The sequence below is a fragment of the Hylobates moloch genome, unplaced genomic scaffold (genome assembly GCF_009828535.3).
Source record: "Hylobates moloch isolate HMO894 unplaced genomic scaffold, HMol_V3 SCAFFOLD_25, whole genome shotgun sequence".
Classification (NCBI taxonomy): domain Eukaryota; kingdom Metazoa; phylum Chordata; class Mammalia; order Primates; family Hylobatidae; genus Hylobates; species Hylobates moloch.
In genome coordinates, this window is record NW_026652300.1 from 5,409,705 (window position 1) to 5,429,688 (window position 19,984).

Here is a 19,984-nt window from a genome sequence, read left to right on the forward strand (position 1 = left end):
CCACTAATTTTTGTATTTTTAGTAGAGATGAGGTTTTGCCATGTTGGTCAGGCTAGTCTTGAATGCCCGACCTCAGGTGATGTGCCCCCATGGGCCTTCCACAGTGCTGGCATTACAAGTGTGGGCCACTGCACCTAGGCTGAAACTACCTTTCCATTCAGTATGGTTGCTTCCTCCTATGGCAGTTTAGAGACAGTCTGAGAATGGCTCAGTTTATAGAATTTATTATGAAATTGTTTTTCATTTATACATTGTAATTTACTTGTTCATGAAAGCCAAAACAGTGGATTACAATGAATAACTTTTGAAAACAAAATGGCACCCCAGTATTTCCAATGTTAAGATAACTGGTTGCAACTTATTGTTCAATTTCTTTAACTCTTAATCTTACACATTCTAAATTACCACTCAAAACTGCCACACTTTAAAAACTGTATGTCGGACTTTTTTTTTTTCCCTTAATAACCGAGGCACAAAGGATGAAAAGAATTTATAAACTATCAATGTTAGCATAAAATTACATATGGCTAGATAAATATGAAAAATATGTCCATGTTTTCTGATTCTTTTTTTTTTTTTTGAGACGGAGTCTCGCTCTGTCGCCCAGGCTGGAGTGCAGTGGCGCAATCTCGGCTCACTGCAAGCTCCGCCTCCCGGGTTCACGCCATTCCCCTGCCTCAGCCTCTCAGAATAGCTGGGACTACAGGCGCCCGCCACCACGCCCGGCTAATTTTTTTTTTTTTTTGTATTTTTAGTAGAGACGGGGTTTCACCGTGGTCTTGATCTCCTGACCTCGTGATCCGCCCGCCTCGGCCTCCCAAAGTGCTGGGATTACAAGCATGAGCCACTGCGCCCGGCCCATGTTTTCTGATTCTAAATGCAGATTTCTGTCTTCAAATTGTATCAGAAACCTTATGAGACCATCTAAGTAACTGAAACATACAGAAAGACTGTAAACAGATTAGGTGAAAGTAGGGCTTATTAGAACCCAGCATGATTATAAGGCAGAAATGTATCCAAAATATCCAATTACTTGATGTTATCACAGCAGGAAAGGCATTTGTTTATTTAACAGCAAATATTATGGTCTTTTATCCTTAAGTTCCATTACATTGAAAAAATAAAGTATTAACATTCAAGATAATTCAGTGTCATCAGCTTTTAAAGAAATAAATACTTTAAAACAATGAAAATAAATCAGTTTGCTTTCAGAAACTACACACTAAATGAATTTCTCTTCTTAACTGATGATGGCCAAAATCCGAACTGTAGAACCATCCTCAGAGAACTTGTCATGTAAAAACACTGGTTCAATTTAGATCTGTAATTGAAAAGAACAACAGATCCATAGAAAAATAACTCTTATTACAACATTCTACTGCATATGAAGACTCCCAGTGGTAAACTGTGAAGTAAATCGTTTTGAACTGGGTATTCTGTATATTAGATTTTTCTCTTTCCTTTGTGTTACCAGTAAATATGCTCTTTCAGAATGTTAGTATATATCATATATCAAAACATTTTTGAAGTTTTGCATGTCCTTACTTCCTTTTGTAGTAGTGATTACAGATCTTATATTCTGAGGGTGGACACAGACAAAATAGATGTAATTCCTTTAAAAATGGGATAAATATGGTCCTAACCAAATTCTGAGTCCATGTAGTCACAGAAGTAAAACTAGAACACCTATAAATCTTCTACAGTGTTCTCTCATAATAAGCAAAAGAAACTCAAAAGAAACTAAACTTCCTTTAATAGCCATTGTCTTTACATCCCTTCCCGTTACCCTACTGGGCCTAGTTCCCAAGGAAATGGCATAACTCTAAAAAAGTTTCTCCCCCCTACTCCCTGAGAAAAATCTTAGCTATGTCTAGATCCTTATTCTAACATCTGTGTATGTAGCTTTGTGTTCCACTATGTAGTCTGGATAGGTTCTTCAAATTTTCCAAAGAGGCCTCCAAGGCCACCAAGTATGGAAATGTTCAGATTCTCCCTTAATCTACAACAAAATATTTATGCTTTTGGTTTTTGCAACATGAAGTAAATGCCAATTCTGTTTAATCCCCAAAAAAACCTCTGGCTCAGGGTCCCCAAAGGGAGGTACATGAAGAAAATATTAGAATGTGAAAGGACAGTATCTTGGGCCCCCAAAACTACTAAGAAAAACTCAAGGTGGAAACTGCTTAAGGCAAACCGGCCTCCCATTCTATTCAAAGTTATCCTTTTGCTCACTGAGTTAGATGCATAGCTGACTGCCTCCTTTAGAAAGGCTAACAAGATGCCCTCCCTTTCGAAACTGAACCAATGTACTTTTCACATATATTGATTGATGTCTCATGTCTCCCCGAAGATGTACAAAACCAAGCTGTGCCCCGAACACCTTGGGTACATGTCCTCAGGGCTTCCAAAGGCTGTGTCATGAGTGCGTCCTCAACCTTGGCAAAATCAACTTTCTAAATTAACTGAGACCTGTCTCAGATTTCCTGGGATCACAAGAAAAATGGATTTTCATTTCTTTTTATTTTCTTTTTGGGTATACTTTAAAATTTATATTACATTAGAGTAGTGTTGTGACTCAGAAACAATTCCAACAAAAAGAAATAAAAAATTTTATATAGAGTACTTGATGTTGTAAAAATTTATAAATGCATATATACAATACAATTATGGACTCAGTTTATTTTCTTTAACTCAAAGTATAACTAATAGTTTGGAAATGTGCCAAAATATAAGGTGTAATATCAGATGAATAGAAGGATGGGTATGATAGATGAAGCAGAGAAAAACTGTAAATTGTACAATCTTGTTGGTATTTGAATGATTACAAATAAATTTAAAAATCCTTCTACTCCTCTGAAAGTTTGAAAACAATCTTAATAAACATGCTGGTAAAACAAACGCTGTAGAGAACCCTGATGTAGAACAATGGTTCTCAATGGAGTGTGAGACCATCAGTATCACCTATGTCTGTCTTAGACTTTCCAAAGTTTAGCCTTTGTAATTTTTTTTTTTTTTTTTTGAGATGGAGTCTCTCTCTGTTGCCCAGGCTGGAGTGCAGTGGTGCAATCTCGGCTCACTGCAACCTCTGTCTCCTGGGTCCAAGTGATTATCCTGCCTCAGCCTCCTGGGTAGCTGGGATTACAGGTGTGCACTACCATGCCCGGCTAATTTTTATATTTTTAGCAGAAACGGGGTTTCACCATGTTGGTCAGGCTGTTCTTGAATTCCTGACCTCATGATCTGCCCGCGTCTCCCAAAGTGCTGGGATTACAGGCATGAGCCACCACGCCCGGCTGGACTTTGTAATTTCTAAAAGCTCTGGTAACTGCACAGATTACATCAAGAATGACTGCTTTAGGTATTCTATAATTTCTTCTTAGTATCTAATTAATCGTAACTTTTGGGTGTGTATATACAAGTGGTTTCTGAACAACATTTTTATTATAGGGATATTGACAAAAAAACCTAACCAAATGAAGTATAAGCTATACCAACCAATTCCATATCCAATACACACACACACACACACACACACACTCTCTCTCTCTCTCTCTCTGTCTCTCTCTCTCTCCCCCCCTCTCCCTCTCTCTCTCGGAGAGAGGGAAGAAAAATCACGGTGAATTTAATTTCAATATAGCTAACTGAAAAAGAAAGCTGAAGCATTTATTGCTTTGTGAACTGTGCTGCTTTGTTACTACGAAAAACAATCATTTCCACAAAATAAGCACAAACTAACTCCAAAATGAGTCTGGCCAGTACAAACTGATGCTCAACCATGTAATTCTATTACATGCCCTGGCAACAGGCCCTTCATTTTAATAAACCTTTCAAGTATGTTGTAATTTCAATGCTGCATCAAACTGGTTCAAACAAGATTCTTCTTTTAACATACTAAGCATTTCTCTTAATAGAGGACATGTTCTTAAAACTATCTCTTTAGACACTCATATTTAACTTTGATTATGAAGTGCCTACTGCTAAAGCTAAAATTGATTTCTGCAGTAAAGAATACCCCAAAGGACTGTAAAGTTTACAGATAATGCATAGAAAAAACAAAAAATCTATTAGGTTTATTTACTTACATCATCAATGTCTTCATCATCATCTCCAATATCATCAAACTGGATTTCATCATCATCTCCAGGACCAAATGTGTCTGTTTCATTGATTTTAGCTAAAGGTAAAATAACAGACATACTGATTATATAATCAAGATTTTGCCTGTACTCCCACCACTTTGGGAGGCCATGGTGGGCAGATCACCTGAGATCAGGAGTTTTGACACCAGCCTGGCCAACATGGTGAAACCTGGTTTCTCCTAAAAAAAAAATTAACCAGGTATGGTGGCAAATGCCTGAAGTCTCAGACGGTGCAGAGGGTAAGGCAGGAAAACAGCTTGAACCCTGCAGGCATAGAATGCAGGGAGCTGAGATGGTGCCACTGCACTCCTGGCTGGGTGACAGAGCAAGACTCTGTTGCAAAAAACAAAGAACAAATGTGCTGTAGTATGCTGTATTTTTCGTTTGTTTTTAAAAGGTATTTTTAATTCTCACTTAGCACATATACAAAAGGTACTTTATGTATGGTAGGCAGACTCTGACTACACTAACTCAATAGCCAAACATTTCCACGTAGCCTTCAAAAAGGATTTGAGCACAGGTTAACAACTTATCCTCAAGATACATAAAGTTCTCTTGAAATTACAACAGCTAGTTAACCAATTATTTAAATAGACTTATCAAATCACTGAGAAATACTTGGTTAAATCATGATCATGCTTATCCCTAAGTAATGGAAGTGAAACTTCCAGCACCTCCTGAAATGCCAATAATTTCATCAGGATTTTCATGTTTATATAAAAATCTTTTCATAAAATGCAATGTGATAAATAATGAAAACAGCTGCCTAGTAAAATATGTAGGCTTTACAACAGTGCATATTCTCTTTGATGGTGTCATGAGGGACTTATTTTAATCTTGTCAAGTTTTCTACAGTAAGTATGCATTGTATTTGTCTTTAAGAAAAAGAAAACACAATTGTTTGTTAAAAATAATCCCATAGTTACAACTTTGCTAAGAGGAATACTTTTTTCTATAATAATCAAACATTAGTATTACATTTGTTGCCTTTGCTTAAATGAAAACTGCCAGTCTTGAGAACTGTTTAGAAAAACACTATAAAAAACGTATTCCTTTGACAGATTTTATATACAAATCCAGAGCTTATGAATTCATAAACTCATCACTAAAGGAACTTTCATAATTCATAATCTCTTTATTAGAGACTTCTACTTTCAAGTTCACAATGTCTTTATTAGAGATTTCCAGTTATTAATATCTTTTCCAAAGTATCATAAGTATACTGAAGTATAGGCAAGACTACTTATAACAAATTTTTAAGTATACACTAAAACAGTATGTAAAACAAGAGTTCTACGGAAATACCTTCACCTAAATACCAACAAACATTAGTATCAAATAACAAGGAGATAAAATCATTTTGATATTACCATGTTCTGGAAGCTCGCCATATGCCTTCAGGCTTCTAGCTTCATCTGCACTGTACTTTAAAATTACATCAGCTTTGTTATCCTTAGAAATAAACAAATAACTTTCAAAATGTCTTATACCAAAATATCACCAGTTGTTTCACAAGTTACTTTCAAAATGAACACATCTAAAAAAATCCTACATACTGTTTGTTACAAACTCTCCTTTTTTTCTTTGCCTACACCAATACCCTCTAGAAAAAAATTCTTGAGTCTGAATAATTAGGAAGTGGTTTATGTTCGTTAGTAAATAATGATTAACAGCTTAGGAAAGACTGTAGAGATTTCACTTTAATAAAAGCACAAAAGTCAAGCACAGTGCTTTTATTTACTATTCCTTTTTAATTAGAAGTCTCTTGGAAAAAAAAGACTAATTAAAAAATTGTAATATAAAACTTTTTAGGTCAAACACTGCAATTCAAAACTAAAAATCGAGTAAAGAATAATGATGTTAAAAAGGTAATACACTTTTCTAGGCCAGGCGCGGTGGCTCGCATCTGTAATCCCAGCACTTTGAGAGGCCGAGGTGGGCGGATCATGAGATCAGATCGAGACCATACTGGCTAACCCGGTGAAACCCCGTCTCTACTAAAAATACAAAAAATTAGCTAGGCATGGTGGTGGGCGCCTGTAGTCCCAGCTACTTGGGAGGCTGAGGCAGGAGAATGGCATGAACCCAGGAGGTGCAGCTTGCAGTGAGCTGAGATCAAGCCACTGCACTCCAGCCTGGGCAACAGAGGGGAACTCCGTCAAAAAAAAAAATAATAAATAAATAATAATAATAATAATAATAATAATAAACTTTTCTATGCATCAGTAGTTCTTAGTATAGATTATCCAGCAGAATTGTCTATGGAACTTGAAAAATAGCTTAAGACCAAAAGTAGACCTGCCCGGGGTGTAGTACATGAATGCATATTTTTAAAAGCTCTTCTGGGTGTTTCTCCTAATGCCAACACTAAGAACCACTTTCCTAAGATGTTCACAATTCCCCATTTGAAAGTATTTTATCCAACTTGGGGTGAGGAGGGGTTCTGATTGCTTACAATTTACAATATAAGTAAGATGTAAACTAAAGTGATCTGTCACAATGGCAGTATGAAATAGACTAACATTTTTCAAACTGTAATGTGCAAACCAGATTTTGTTAAAATGATAATTAGAATAATATAATGGACATAAAAATAACATTTTAAAAGCACAGTACAACTTATTTGTATATGAAAAAGAAACTATGTCAATGTGTAATGAAGTCTATCAAAATAAATGCCTTTTTGCAGTGATTGCAGGAATGGCAGAATAAGGACTTGCTAAAATTTGTTCCTTCAGAAAAGCAATAAGAACATTGACAAAAACGGTCAAAATCCATATATCAGAAATCTGAAAATTAACCAAATGAATGCAATAAACACTAAGGAGAGTTTATTCAAGAAAAATAGGTGAATTTTACTAAGAAAAAGCAGTGTGGCATTTTAAGTTCCCCTATTCCCATTCCTTACCTCAGTTTGATAAAAACCAACAGAATAGCAGCCACTGAAAAGCACAGAACAAGTCCGAAGTTCTTTGATAACACCGTTCTATAGAGAACTTCCTGGCAGTTCCTGGAAACTCCCATTTTAAGAACTTTTCTTTAACTCACTTGGTTCAGAGCTTATTCAATGTGGTTTACACCACAGAGCTTTTGTAGAAAAAATAATCTGTGGCAATTTTTTAACATGCCTTAAGTGGTAATAACGGCTGGGACAAAAAATAAACTAACCAAAAAACTTGCAAAAGCTCTGGAATGAGATATCCATAGGAAATTTGTAAAGTCCAACATACTTCCGCAAATCTAAAAGGCCAAATATGTGTTCAGAGTAGTGCACATGATAAAGAAAGATACAGGAAAGCCCTAATATTACCCCTGACTGAACTTCAGATCCTGCACAGCAAGAAATGAAGACTAAGGAAGAGGTGTCAGTTGACCAACATTGGCTGAATGTTGAAAGTATTTCTCTACATGTACAAGATTCCTCTTTAAACGACTAAAGTCTTGGTGGTTTTAATGAAATCTTAGTTCAAACATGAACTGCCCACTAAACTAACCAACTATTCAATGGCCAAAGAATTAGTTCAGAAAAGTCACCAAGCAAGCAGTATCAATACCAGCCCTGAGAGGAAGGAATCTGATTTCCAGAACTGCTATGTTGTAGTTAAACCATTCAGTTTGAAAAAAAAAAAGAAAGATGTAAAAAGTGGCTCAAACACAGGGAAAAAAAATACTATTCCTGAGGAATCCCAGAAGTTGGGCTTAATTTATCTAAGACTTAAAAAGAAATCCTGTCTAAAAATATTAAGGAAATTATGAAAATGGTATTTCACTAAACAGAAAGACACTGAAGTCATGTAAAAACTAGAAATTCTCAAGATGAAAAGTAGAGTAACGTCAATATGCCACTTACAGTAATGAAAAGAACAATCAGACAAAAGATCAACAGAAGACTTGAACATTATAAACCAACTTAGACTTAACAGATGACTACAGAAAACTCCACCTAATATCAAGAGAATAAAAATATAGATATAGCAGTAGTTTCTCAATGTGGTTAAACAATGGTGATGAGTTCCATGGGTAGAAATCAAATGTATTTTACAGACCTACAACATGTAAATAGTTTCAAGGTTGGAGATTAAACAGCTACTACTGTCTTTGTTATATACTGCTCACTTTATAGCATGTACTTTACAACAGTTTGTACCGTTAACTACTTGGTATGCATGTCTCAACTTTACACTATCAAACTATAAAACTTTTAGAGGAGAACAGACTTATTCAGCTGCATCAACTAGACCTGTGGTTTCCCAGATTTGGATGTCAAGAACTTTAAATTTCAAAATATTAAAATAATATTAAAAATAATATTAGGTAAATGAGTCTCCAGATTATTAAATTTTGCTTTGCCAAATTAGAACACTAATAAAAATTACTACCTTATACACTATCTTTCTCATTTGAAAAAGTTATTAAAATATATATTTAAAAAGGTAAACAAACAACTGTGCTCCATGAAAAACATTGTAACTATGTATCTTCTAATTTGACTTCAGAGCATTGAAAATTCAGCCTGCACTAATACTATTTAACAGACCGGCATTTGGGAACTACAATGTCTGAAATACCTAGCTGAATGTCTGAAACACCATTGGTCCTTTAAATGGATGAGGACAGATAGTCTACAGTACTTGCCTAAGCCTGCAAGAAAATATTTACTGCACATGATATTAACAATGAAAACAAAGAATTAAAAAATGTATGTCTTTCCACAAAAATATAGGTACCATTAACTATCTGTGAGAATTATTTCAAATTTGAAAAATACTATAGTCTTAAATACAACTGGCCCTTAATAAGTGATGATGGCAGGCAGAATCGTAAGAAAGCAACCTGGGCTGGAACGGGTCAAAGATGCTAGTATAGTTACCTTCCAAACATTAACAACTGCTTAAACACAAAGATACAACACAACTTTAAATGTTATTTTTACCTGATAGTCCCGTAGACCAACCAATATAATGTCTGAGGTATTTATCCAAACCTGTAAGAAATATACTGCAGATTATTTTAAAAATAAAAACAAATAATAAAAAGAATGTTTAGTGAATCTTCCCACAAAACAGATATACTATTCACCTAGTGTGGAAAAAAACAAATTAATTAGATGCCAGGAGAGGTGTCTCATGCCTATAATCCCAGCACTCTGGGAGGCTAAGCCACGAGGATGACCTGAGCACAGGAGCTTGAGACCATCCTAGGCAACGTAGAGAGGCCTAGACTGTACAAAGAGTTAAAAAAAAAAAAAAAAAAAAGTTGGGTATAGTGGGCATGTGCCTGCCAACTACTTTAGGAGGCTGAGGCAGGAGGACTGCTTGAGGTGAAGGCTGCAGTGAATTGTGGTTGTGCCACCATACTCCAGCCTAGACAACAGAGTGAGATCCTGCTTCAAAAAATAAAAACAAATTAGAAAAAAAACCCTGAAATATATGTATCTGTAGCATAGTTGTATGTAGTACATAGTTAAGGTATGACATGAAAAAACTATAGTACCCAGTTGAGTTTGTTAAAATTTTCTTATTTAGAATGTTAAAAAATATATAGCAATTTTATTTCAATTACTCAAGAGTTTAAAATGACAGATGATCCTTTGTCTCAGAAATTGAGACACGTAATTGTCCAAAATACAGAAGATGTTTCTACACAAAATGACTATAAAGCACCCAGTCTACATAAATAGAGCCCCTGTTCTTGTCTTAATGTTTGTGTTCCTTGAAAGATTTATATTGAAATTTGGATCCCCAAGGTGATGGTACTAGGAGGTTGGGTCTTTGGGAAGTGATTACGTGATGAGGGCTGATCGCTCATGAATGGGATTTTTGCTCTTAAAGAAGAGGCAGCTTGTTCATCCCTTCCACCATGTGTGGACTAAGACAGAAGGCACCACATAATAATCAGGAAATGTGTCCCCACCAAATATTAAATAGATTTCTCTTTCTCCGAAACTATGAGAAATAAAATTTCTGTTTTTTATAATCTACCCAGTCAGTGAGCAGCCCAAATGGACTAAGAGAACCCCTAAAAGTGCCACTAATTTGGAAAAGAAAGAATGTTAACATACCAAAAAGATTTTTTTTTCTTTTTGAGATAGAGATTCGCTCTATCACCCAGACTGGAGTGCATTAGCACAATTTTTAGCTCATGGGGACCTTGAACTCCTGGGCTCAGCCTCCTGAGTAGCTGGAACTGCAGGCGTATGCTGGCTAATACTTCCACAGAGCTCAGCCAAAAAAAAGTTTTCATTATTTTAATTAAAAATTTGAGTAGTAGAGACTTTTAATCAGTGTAATTTATAAAACTACCTGATGTGGTATTATTAACAAATAGAGTGTCTAACATATTCCATATTTCAATTTTCCTAGTACCACCTAAAACTATTTCCCCCGATCCAAAACCTAATGAAGGGATATGCACCGATCAATCTCTTTTAATCTAAAGTAATTCCCAGATTTTTCATTCTTTCACAGCATTAACATTTAATTGAGTCAAGACCATTTGTGTTATATTTTATATTTGTCTGGTTTCTTCAATACTAAAATCAGAGTAAACATTTCTGGTAGGAATACAACAGAAGTTAAACAAATTATTCTTTAAAAGTAAATCTAAAAGTTATCAAACACTTTTTCTATTTATTCACATTGTCACATGAATCGTTGTATAAATTATTTTGGGAACTCACAAAAATAAATTGCTTGGACCATGTATTTAAAGCAGAGACATTTTTTATGGCAAATTTTTATTGAAAAGAAACCTACAGACCTACCTTTTTTCTCAGTTTCCCTCTGATATGGCATAACCTCTTTACACCATCAAAACACAATGCTTCCAATCGTCCATTTCCCAACATTTTGATTACCTGAGCATACTCTGCGGAAAGGAGATTAAAAAAAAGGTTGAGATCCTGTTGAACATTTGTTAAAATGTAATGACTGAAATTTAGCTATTGGGCCGGGCACGGTGGCTCATGCCCATAATTCTAGCAATTTGGGAGGCCAAGGCAGGTGAATTGCCAGAGGTCAGGAGTTTTGAGACCAGCCTGGCCAGAATGGTGAAACCTTGTCTCTTTAAAGATAGAAAAATTAGCTGCGCGTGGTGCCAGATGCCTGTAATCCCAGCTACTCAGGAGGCTGAGGCAGGAGAATGGCTTGAACTCGGGAGGCAGAGGTTGCAGGGAGCTGAGATAGCATCACTGCATGCCAGCCTGGATGTCAAGATCAAAACTCACCACCACCACCACCACCACCAATAACAATAACAAAAAAAGAAATTTATCTGTTAATAAAAGCTTCATTTACTGCTAAATTAGATCAAACTACTTACAAAGAAAAACAGGATAAAACAAATAGCAAAAAGCTTGAGTAATTCATTCAGAGTCGTATTTCAAAAGGACACATATTCTAACTTTATCTAGGGAAACCAGAGAATTCTTTATCTGTCAACTTCTACACCTCTCCCAGCTATGTTCATATACTTTAACACCTTTATATTTACAGTAAATAAAAGACTAAGTCAAGTGACTTGTTCAGGGTTACAAATGCCATTTCCACAACAAGCTATTTCTGTTACTAGAGGCATTTTAACTACCCACTCATTTTGATTAAGTCAACTGTTGTTTTCACGATTGTACACTCTACTTTTGAACATCAAGTGGCACATTTCAAAATATACACTATAATGCTTCATCAATCTCTCACACGAGCCCTAACTCTATCTTCACTATCCCTAAACTCAGAAATGACAAATAATAGCTTAACTATTAAAAATTCCTGTTTACTTTAGAATACCTCGGTGATTATTCTAAAGTTCTTAGAAAATAAGAGTGAAAGGCCAGGCATAGTTACTCATGCCTGTAATCCCAGCACTTTGGGAGGCCGAGGCGGGTGCATTACCTGAGGTCAGAAGTTCGAAACCAGCCTGGCCAACATGGTGAAACCCCATCTCTACTAAAAATACAAAAATTAGCCGGGTGTGGTGTCACACACCTCTAATCCCAGATACTCGGAAGGCTGAGGCAAGAGAACCGCTTGAGCCTAGGGGAAGGACGTTGCAGTGAGCCGAGATCATGCCACTGCACTCCAACCTGGCCGACAAAGCCAGATTCCGCCTCAAAAAAACAAAAAAAAAGCTACATTGAGGGGTTATATATGTGGCAACTCATCCATTTTACAAAAATCCAGTGAGCTCAGCTTATCACTAAGCACTTTTGAAACATGGAGAAAAATAAAGACAAAATGAGAATGAAAATTTAAAAACTGGTCCTGAAAGTAAAGTTAACATCTATTAGAAGTGAAAAAGGTGAAGGCTAAATAAGTGTCTTTTGCCAGAAAATATGTTTCATATAATTAAAAGATGTTGATTTTTTAGTGGCTTCTATTTAGAACATAAATGACTACCAAAAATTCTATAGAAACATATCTAGCTTTTCTTATAAATTATTAAACAATAAATGTATTCATGCTGAAAATAATTAAATGTGAAGAAATTTGAACACAGATTATCTATGAGGTTAGCACTCTTCAGGAAAACTTGCCTGTGATGGAACTATTACATATCTAAATTGTAGGTGAAATTAATCTTCATAGTCATATGCGGTTAGTGGTTACCTATTTGTAATAGCATAGTATAAAGCAGATAACAGTATTACATTAAAGTTAAAATATGTTGTTTGTAGTTAGTAAAGGAGAAGTGCTTCATCTTAGGAGATATATGCTGAAGTATTTAGGGCTAAAATCTGTAAATTCATGTTACTAGTTATCTGTATAAAAATTCAAAATAGTTAGAAAAATGTGTATACATGCAGATACTCAGAGATAAAAATAAAGTAAAAGATGTAAAAGGTTAAAAATTGGTGAATCTAGATGAAGAATACATGCAACTTTGTTGTGTACTAATATCACAATTTTTTTTAAGTTCATCACTTAAAGAAAAAAGAGAAGAAAAAAAGCAAGTGGCCCAATAAATTTACTTTATTTTTTTTTTGTATGTTAGTCTGTACCTCCTTTATCAATTCAAGGGGTTAGTCAATTATTAGGATTGTATTACATTTTATGATTATGTACTAGCTGCATTGAAGAACTTGTGGTTCAAAAAGGTTTTGAGATTTTATCCTCACAAAGAACCATGGTCTAATGGTGTTTAACATTACTCATTACCAATGTATGGAATATTTAATGATCACAGTCGATGCTTAATTTGCCCTGAACTTTTGGATTTTTTTGAGACAGGGTCTTGCTCTGTCACCCAGGCTGAATACAGTGGCACCCTCACAGCTCCCTGTAGATTTGACCTCCTAGGTTCAAACTATCCTCTCCCCTCATCCTCCAGAGAACCTGGGACTCCAGTTGTGTAACACCATGCCCCATTAATTTTTGTATTTTTTTTTTTTTGTAGAGACAGGGTTGTACCCTGTTGCCCAGGCTGGTCTCAAATTCCTAGCTTCAAGCAAGCCAACCATCTCGCTTTTCAAAAGGACTGGGATTGCAGGTATCAGCTAGACTGTGTTCTTCCACACAAGATACTGAATGTATATTTACAAAAACGTCTCCATCGAATCCTCTATCCAGACTTGGTGTACCCAAGAAATCATTATTTAATGAACAAGTACAGGAGAAATGTAGATGATGAGAAATGAGGAAAAGAGAAATGGAAACATAGGGACAACTGCTCAGGATAATGATTAAGATTCCTTTAGGAGAAAGACTGAAATTTATATTAAGAGCAACAACAACACATATTAAAAAAGAAGCCTAACTTGAAAAGTCTTACCTTGTCCATCCTCTTTAAACACCAACTCTCTTTTTTCAGATTCATTCTCATTTTTACCCCTGCGCCTGTTTTTACCTCCTTTACCTAATTAATTAAAAGAGTAGATAAAAAATTAATGTAAAATCTACATAATATCATATAAACTAAACTATAAAACAAAATAAGGCTTTTGAAGTTTGTTTTTGAAACCACTTGCAGGAAAATTAAAAATGTATCATTTAAACACATAATAAATGTGTTTAATTTACATTACAACATTAACATTACCTCATTAACAGAACCTGTCAAAGGTTCTCTTTAAGACTTTTATCCTTCTTGGACATTTGTTTGGATACTTCTGAAATAAGAATATATCTTATATAAAACTATATAATAGAAACATTTTATTACCTAAAGATATCTATCATGAATATTTTGTTCACACTTTCCAAATAAAAACAGGACTTCATTCATTTCCTTCTGCAGCATATTTTAACTACACGCAATAATTTGTCCTGAATGTTTTCATTTCAATAACTGCAGATCTGGACCAACATTTTAAACGTTAAAGTATACTTAATAGTTTAATTTCTTCCAATGTTTTAATTTTATTATATAATGCTGCATTGAATATTATTCCATAAACAAATTTAAGAAGATAAATGAACAGAAATATAATATCTGGGTTAAGGCTTACACATACACTTCCTTAGATTTTTGATAACTATTTCAACTGCCATCATGTTTCATTCTATTTTTAAGTTTTTGCTTATTACTAAACACATCCAGAGTATTTCCTTGTGAGATTTTCTATTGAATTATCAAGGGACTGGAGTACTTCTCCATAACATTTTATCCCCATCAGAGAACGTAAACCAAAATAGCAGCTGTTTCCAAAAGGAGGGAGAAAGGCTACAAATTACAGTAATATTAAGTGACTGATTGAAGAATTTGAATAAAAACGTTAACACTGCAAACAGAATAACACATATACCTGGCCACCGTAAAGCCAGACATCTAACTTCTTCAATCCACCCACTACCCCTGGGGCAGTCTCACATTGTTCTGTGCCACTATAAAAGACAACTGGGCTTCCACAACTCTGTGATTTATCCAGATTCTGATGCATTCTTAGGGCATGCCAAAACTAAATTTCTACAAAGGAAAACACATTCTGTATTTCAAGCCATTAATCGTGCCTGAACTTAGCTGCATCAGGACGAAGATCATACCTGCTTTGCTTACTGGGTTTTACAAAAGTCTGGCAGCTTTTCAAACGGCTAAATCATGATTAGCTCATAAATTTCCAAAGGATGGCAACTTTAGCAATCTCAAAGGTGGGAGCACCTTACTCTAGCTCTTCACAAGTATAGGCCAAAGGATGCCCTTTTCCTGATGTGTGGATGGGTTTCTAAGATTTCTGTGGAATACCAGCTTAATGCATGCAAACAAAAAGTAATTCCACATATGGCCCATGCTCATTTACATGTTTATTTGGATAAACCTCACCACGACAATATTGATAGGCATCTGGATTTTCAAATGAGAAAACAAAACAAAAAACACACAAAAAATCAAATGAGCAAGTTTTACTTCTACATTAGTAAGTCTCACCTCATAAAATTTAGGGGCCTTCGAAAGTATCCTTCAAGTAAGTAGCCCAGAAGATAACACTAATTTTACACAATAATAAAACATTCAATTCAGGACGGAGATTATCTTAAGAAAAAGAAATTTGGGAGGGGTAACAGAGGACTTTAATGAATCTATGTTGTAATTCCTAGAGGTATGGATTTCTAGAAGTTCACTGTATTACTATACCTTTTTTTTTTTTTTTGAGAGGTAGTCTTGCTCAGTCGCCCAGGCTGGAGTGCAGTGGCGCAAGCTTGGCTCACTGCAAGCTCCGCCTCCCGGGTTCACGCCATTCTCCTGCCTCAGCCTCCCCATGCCCGGCTAATTTTTTTTGTATTTTTAGTAGACAGGGGGTTTCACCGTTAGCCAGGATGATCCCAATCTCCTGACCTCGTGATCCACCCGCCTTGGCCTCCCAAGGTGCTGGGATCACAGGCGTGAGCCACTGCGCCCGGCCACTATACTTCTTTTATGTGCCTTTTGAGGCACATATGATAAAAAAAAATTTGTTTTCAGTTTATCAGAATTAACCAAACCTGATCATTCCCCTTCTATTGCGATATTATGTAACAGAATCCACTTTAAATTATATTTTAAAGGAATGAGGCTAGGCGTGAACTTACAAAAACTAAAGTCGTTTAATATTTTATCTCATTTTCTTTCTAAGATCAAAAAATCCACACCTCCTCCTTAAACAAATTCGATGTGTTTTGGAGATACTCTCTTTACTGAGGACTTTTTTAGCCATAACTCAGTTTAAAAGTTCTACCCTACAAGAATAAAGGAAGCCTTACTATTTAAGGATAGAGTCAGATACAGGAATAATAACATCAGCAAAGATTTAATGGACATTTTGCAAAGGGAGACACTCTGATCTTTAGAGTTGATAGCTTACAGAACTGGGAATCTCATCACTAGAAATAAAGGTGAGAACAAGATACCTACTGAAGTTGTTCAGTACCATCTGAGAAAATGTTAGTGAAAAATCATAAGCCTTTGCTAACTCTTTCTAATTAGACTTCTCCTAGAATACACTTTATCCTCCAATAATTTTGCAGTAAAACAAACCAACCAACCAACCTTATTATACACACAACCGGTTATGGGTTTTCGGGAGAGCAAAGAGTAATGCTCAGAAAACACTGCACTGTACTGTCACCAAGTAGCTCAAGAGTTGTGTGTCGTGACAGCTATAAAGAGAAAATGAAACAGATTCCATGCTGCCAACAGGCAAGTAAAAAGACAAATTGGTCTGGGTCCCAAGAGGGAATAATCTAAACAGAGTTTTTGTGGACTATAAAATATGGTCCCCTCCTGCGGAAAATAATATTTTGTTTCCACCTACAGTTTTCTTCAAGCAATTACAAGGGCATTAAAAGTGAGAGATTACCTCAGGTTATATAAAAAGGAGAATTTCTTTCAGAAATGACTGAGCAAGCGTTCTGCCGAGGTTAGACCTCCTACTTTAGAAGCTGTGAGTAAACTTATTTTCAAGTCTAAGCTTCGTGTGAAAGTTTAGCCTCGGAATTAAGGGAACGTTGACGTCTTTACTCCCACAATATATATCGGATACGGAAGTTGAAAACTTGCCTAAATATGTAACAAATCTTCTGCAAAAGAATGTTACACTCTATAAAGGGATGGAGAAGAGTAAAACGCCAGAGATGAACCTAAACATGCTTCAAGGTTTCCCCACTGTTTAACAAGGGAAAGGGAGTATCTTTAGCAATACTTTTAACTGTCCAGATACGTAAGTCTTCAAAGTTAAGAACTGCTTCCAGGAAAGTAGCAGGGAAGTGTTTGCAGTTGCCTATTCTGGAAAGCCAGGCCGTCCGGTTAAGGTCCTTCAACGGTCCCTACCTATACGCCTTCCGTCTGGCGTGAAATCAGCAGCAAAAGCCCGCTATCTTCCGAAGGAGGCCCCACAAAAATGGCGTCTGTCCCACCCCAATGTGACCAAATCGGGCATTCCCAGCTCCTTTCCTGAACACAGTGCTGGGGGTGCAGTGCCCAGTACCGCCGTTAGAACAGTCACTGAGGCCTGGAACAGACGTCGGGGTTACTGGTAGAGCAAGCCGAGGTATAGTCCCAGAGGCTTACAGCAGTACCTTTATTCTTGGGCATGGTGGTGATGACAGCCTCGTGGAACCTCTTCCGACTCCTTTCTGGCGGTTACTACTCTAAGAGCTGGCTGAAATAAGATGTCGCAGGTGTATGCGCAGAAGAGACTGGCTACAGAGCTCTCTGATAAACTGCTGACGCGCACTCTCTGGCGTCAGCAAAAGGCGACGCAGCTGATTGCGATGTTTCTCCCCGCCTCTCTTCGGCTGAGGGGTGGCCAAATGAATGACACATAGTAGACTCCCTCAGGATACCGGAGAGTTTGGTGCAGGATGAACAGGAAGCGGGGCAGGACTCAGCATGGAGAAGGTGGAGTCGACGATGAAATGGGCGGGGCCCTGGAGTCTTCTCCTTTGCTAAAAAACCGTCTTCCAGTTCCAGAAGTTAGTGGGTCATTTAACTGTAAACTCCTAAATTTTAAGAGAGCCCTTACTCTTATACAGTTCAGTTTGGAGGACTGGCTTAGGACAAGGCCCTCTATGTTCAGAATGTTTATTACTTTTCTCTTTTTTTTTTTTTTTTTTTGACAACGAAGTTTCGCTCTTGCTGCCCATGGTGGAGTGCAGGGGCGCTATCTGCCCGACTAATTTTTGTATTTTTAGTAGAGATGGTATTTCACCATGTTGGCCATGCTCTCAAACCCCTGACCTAGTGATCCGCCCGCCTCTGCCGCCCAAATTCCTGGGATTGTAGGCGTGAGCCACTGCCCCCGGCCTATTTTTTTCAGTCTCTGTCTTCTCTACCTCACCACCTCACGGTAAACCATGTAAGTACAGAGACCGCATCTGTTGCTTACAATTGCTAGCACCCAGCGGAATACTGACAAAAAGTAGACAATAAATATATACAGGAAATGGAAGGTAAATATACATAGGAAGGAATGAGACTAAGCATCTGAATCTTACAGTAAATCATGGCTTAACAATGTCTCAAATGGACTGGCTGTGGTGGTCAAATTATTTCAAGATAAATTCCATTTGATTATGGTATACAATTATTTAATTTACTGGATTTGTTGTGTGTGCTACTATTCTGTTTATAATCTTAGCATCTGTGTTAAGATATGTTGGCTTGTATCTTGTGATGACTTTGACTTTAGGATCAATATAATCCTGGCTTCACAGAATGAATTGTGTAGTGTCCCTTTTTTTTCTGTGTTTTTGGACACATTTGAGGATTGATGTAAATTCTTTAAATGATCCTAGGCCTTAGTTTTGATTATGAATTCGTATTATATTTATTTCCAAGTCAGTTCTGGTAGTTCGTATGTATCAGAAATTTGTTCATTTATTCTAAATTATATAACTTGTTGGGCGTATAATTGGCCATCATATACAAAGTATAGTATCTTCCTAATCCTTTTTTTCCCTTTTCTTTCTGCAAGGTAAATAGTGTGTGTGTATCAGGAATTTGTTCATTTATTCTAAATTATCTTACTTATTGGGCATACAGTTGGCCATCATATACATAGTATAGTATCCTCCTAATCCTTTTTTTTTTCTTTCTTTTTTTCTGCAAGGTAAGTGGTAGTACCCTGATCATCACTGCTGGTTTTAAGGAATTTAAGTCTTCATGGTTTTGTTTTTAAAAGCCTAGTGATGAAGACATAACTTTAAAAATAAAATTTTCTCTGAACCCAGAAATCCTCTCAACAAAGACAGTAGAGAATGAAATCAGTTTTACTGTCAAAAATATGAAATATGAATTTAATGTACATTGTAGAAAATCAACCAAAAGATCACAAAGTCAAAAAGAAATCTCACGTTTTATAAAGCTAAGCATCAAAGTAGTCTTCAAGAAAGATACATTTTCTTAAAAGAAATTACTGGTTGATCAGTAGTCTTTAATAAAGAAAATTTAATGGCACCATTTGTCACATACCCTTAGTTTACAATGGTAACAGGAGACCACATGTTATATATAGTTAATTGTCTTTAATCAGAAGAGAAACTGACTTCTCGTATCTTTAATCTCAAGAGGTAGTTTTGCAGTTTAGAGAAAAGCACCTACTGAGGTTAAGTTCTTACCTTTTACTGAAACTGGAAACAGAGGGGCACTTTCTCTCTTTACGTTTACGTTTCAAAGAGATAGCTCCTAGGTCCATTAGATAAATACTGCTGTGTCATTGATATTCTTTGGCTTTGTGTCCCCACCCAAATCTCATCTAGAATTATAATCCCCACGTGTTAAGGGAGGGACCTGATGGAAGGGTATTGGATTATGATGTCAGTTACCCCCATGCTGTTCTCATGTTAGTGAGGGAGTTCTCACAGCAGCTGATGGTTTTAAAATGTTCTGCAGTTTCACTCTCTCACCTTCCTGCCTGCGTATAAGATGTGTCTTGATTC

General features: G+C 36.3%; 2 protein-coding genes across 2 annotated transcripts in view; one reads left to right on the forward strand and one right to left on the reverse strand.

Annotated features, from left to right (window-relative positions):
* Window positions 1-208: 208 nt before the first annotated feature.
* Window positions 209-17,805, reverse strand: LOC116811470 (eukaryotic translation initiation factor 1A, Y-chromosomal-like). Its single transcript, XM_032756498.2, has 7 exons — window positions 17,624-17,805; window positions 13,905-13,988; window positions 10,903-11,006; window positions 9,073-9,123; window positions 5,510-5,591; window positions 4,083-4,174; window positions 209-1,321 (listed from the first exon to the last, which is right to left on the reverse strand). Exons 1-7 carry the CDS (start codon window positions 17,637-17,639, stop codon window positions 1,316-1,318), a joined length of 435 nt encoding a protein of 144 aa, XP_032612389.1. The 5' UTR covers window positions 17,640-17,805; the 3' UTR covers window positions 209-1,315.
* A 103-nt stretch (window positions 17,806-17,908) lies between these two features.
* LOC116811471 (anosmin-1) overlaps window positions 17,909-19,984 on the forward strand; it is a 106,387-nt gene continuing 104,311 nt past the window's right edge. The window contains 1 exon segment of the mRNA XM_058434444.1: window positions 17,909-18,019. Coding sequence (XP_058290427.1) covers window positions 17,909-18,019 — 111 coding nt within the window.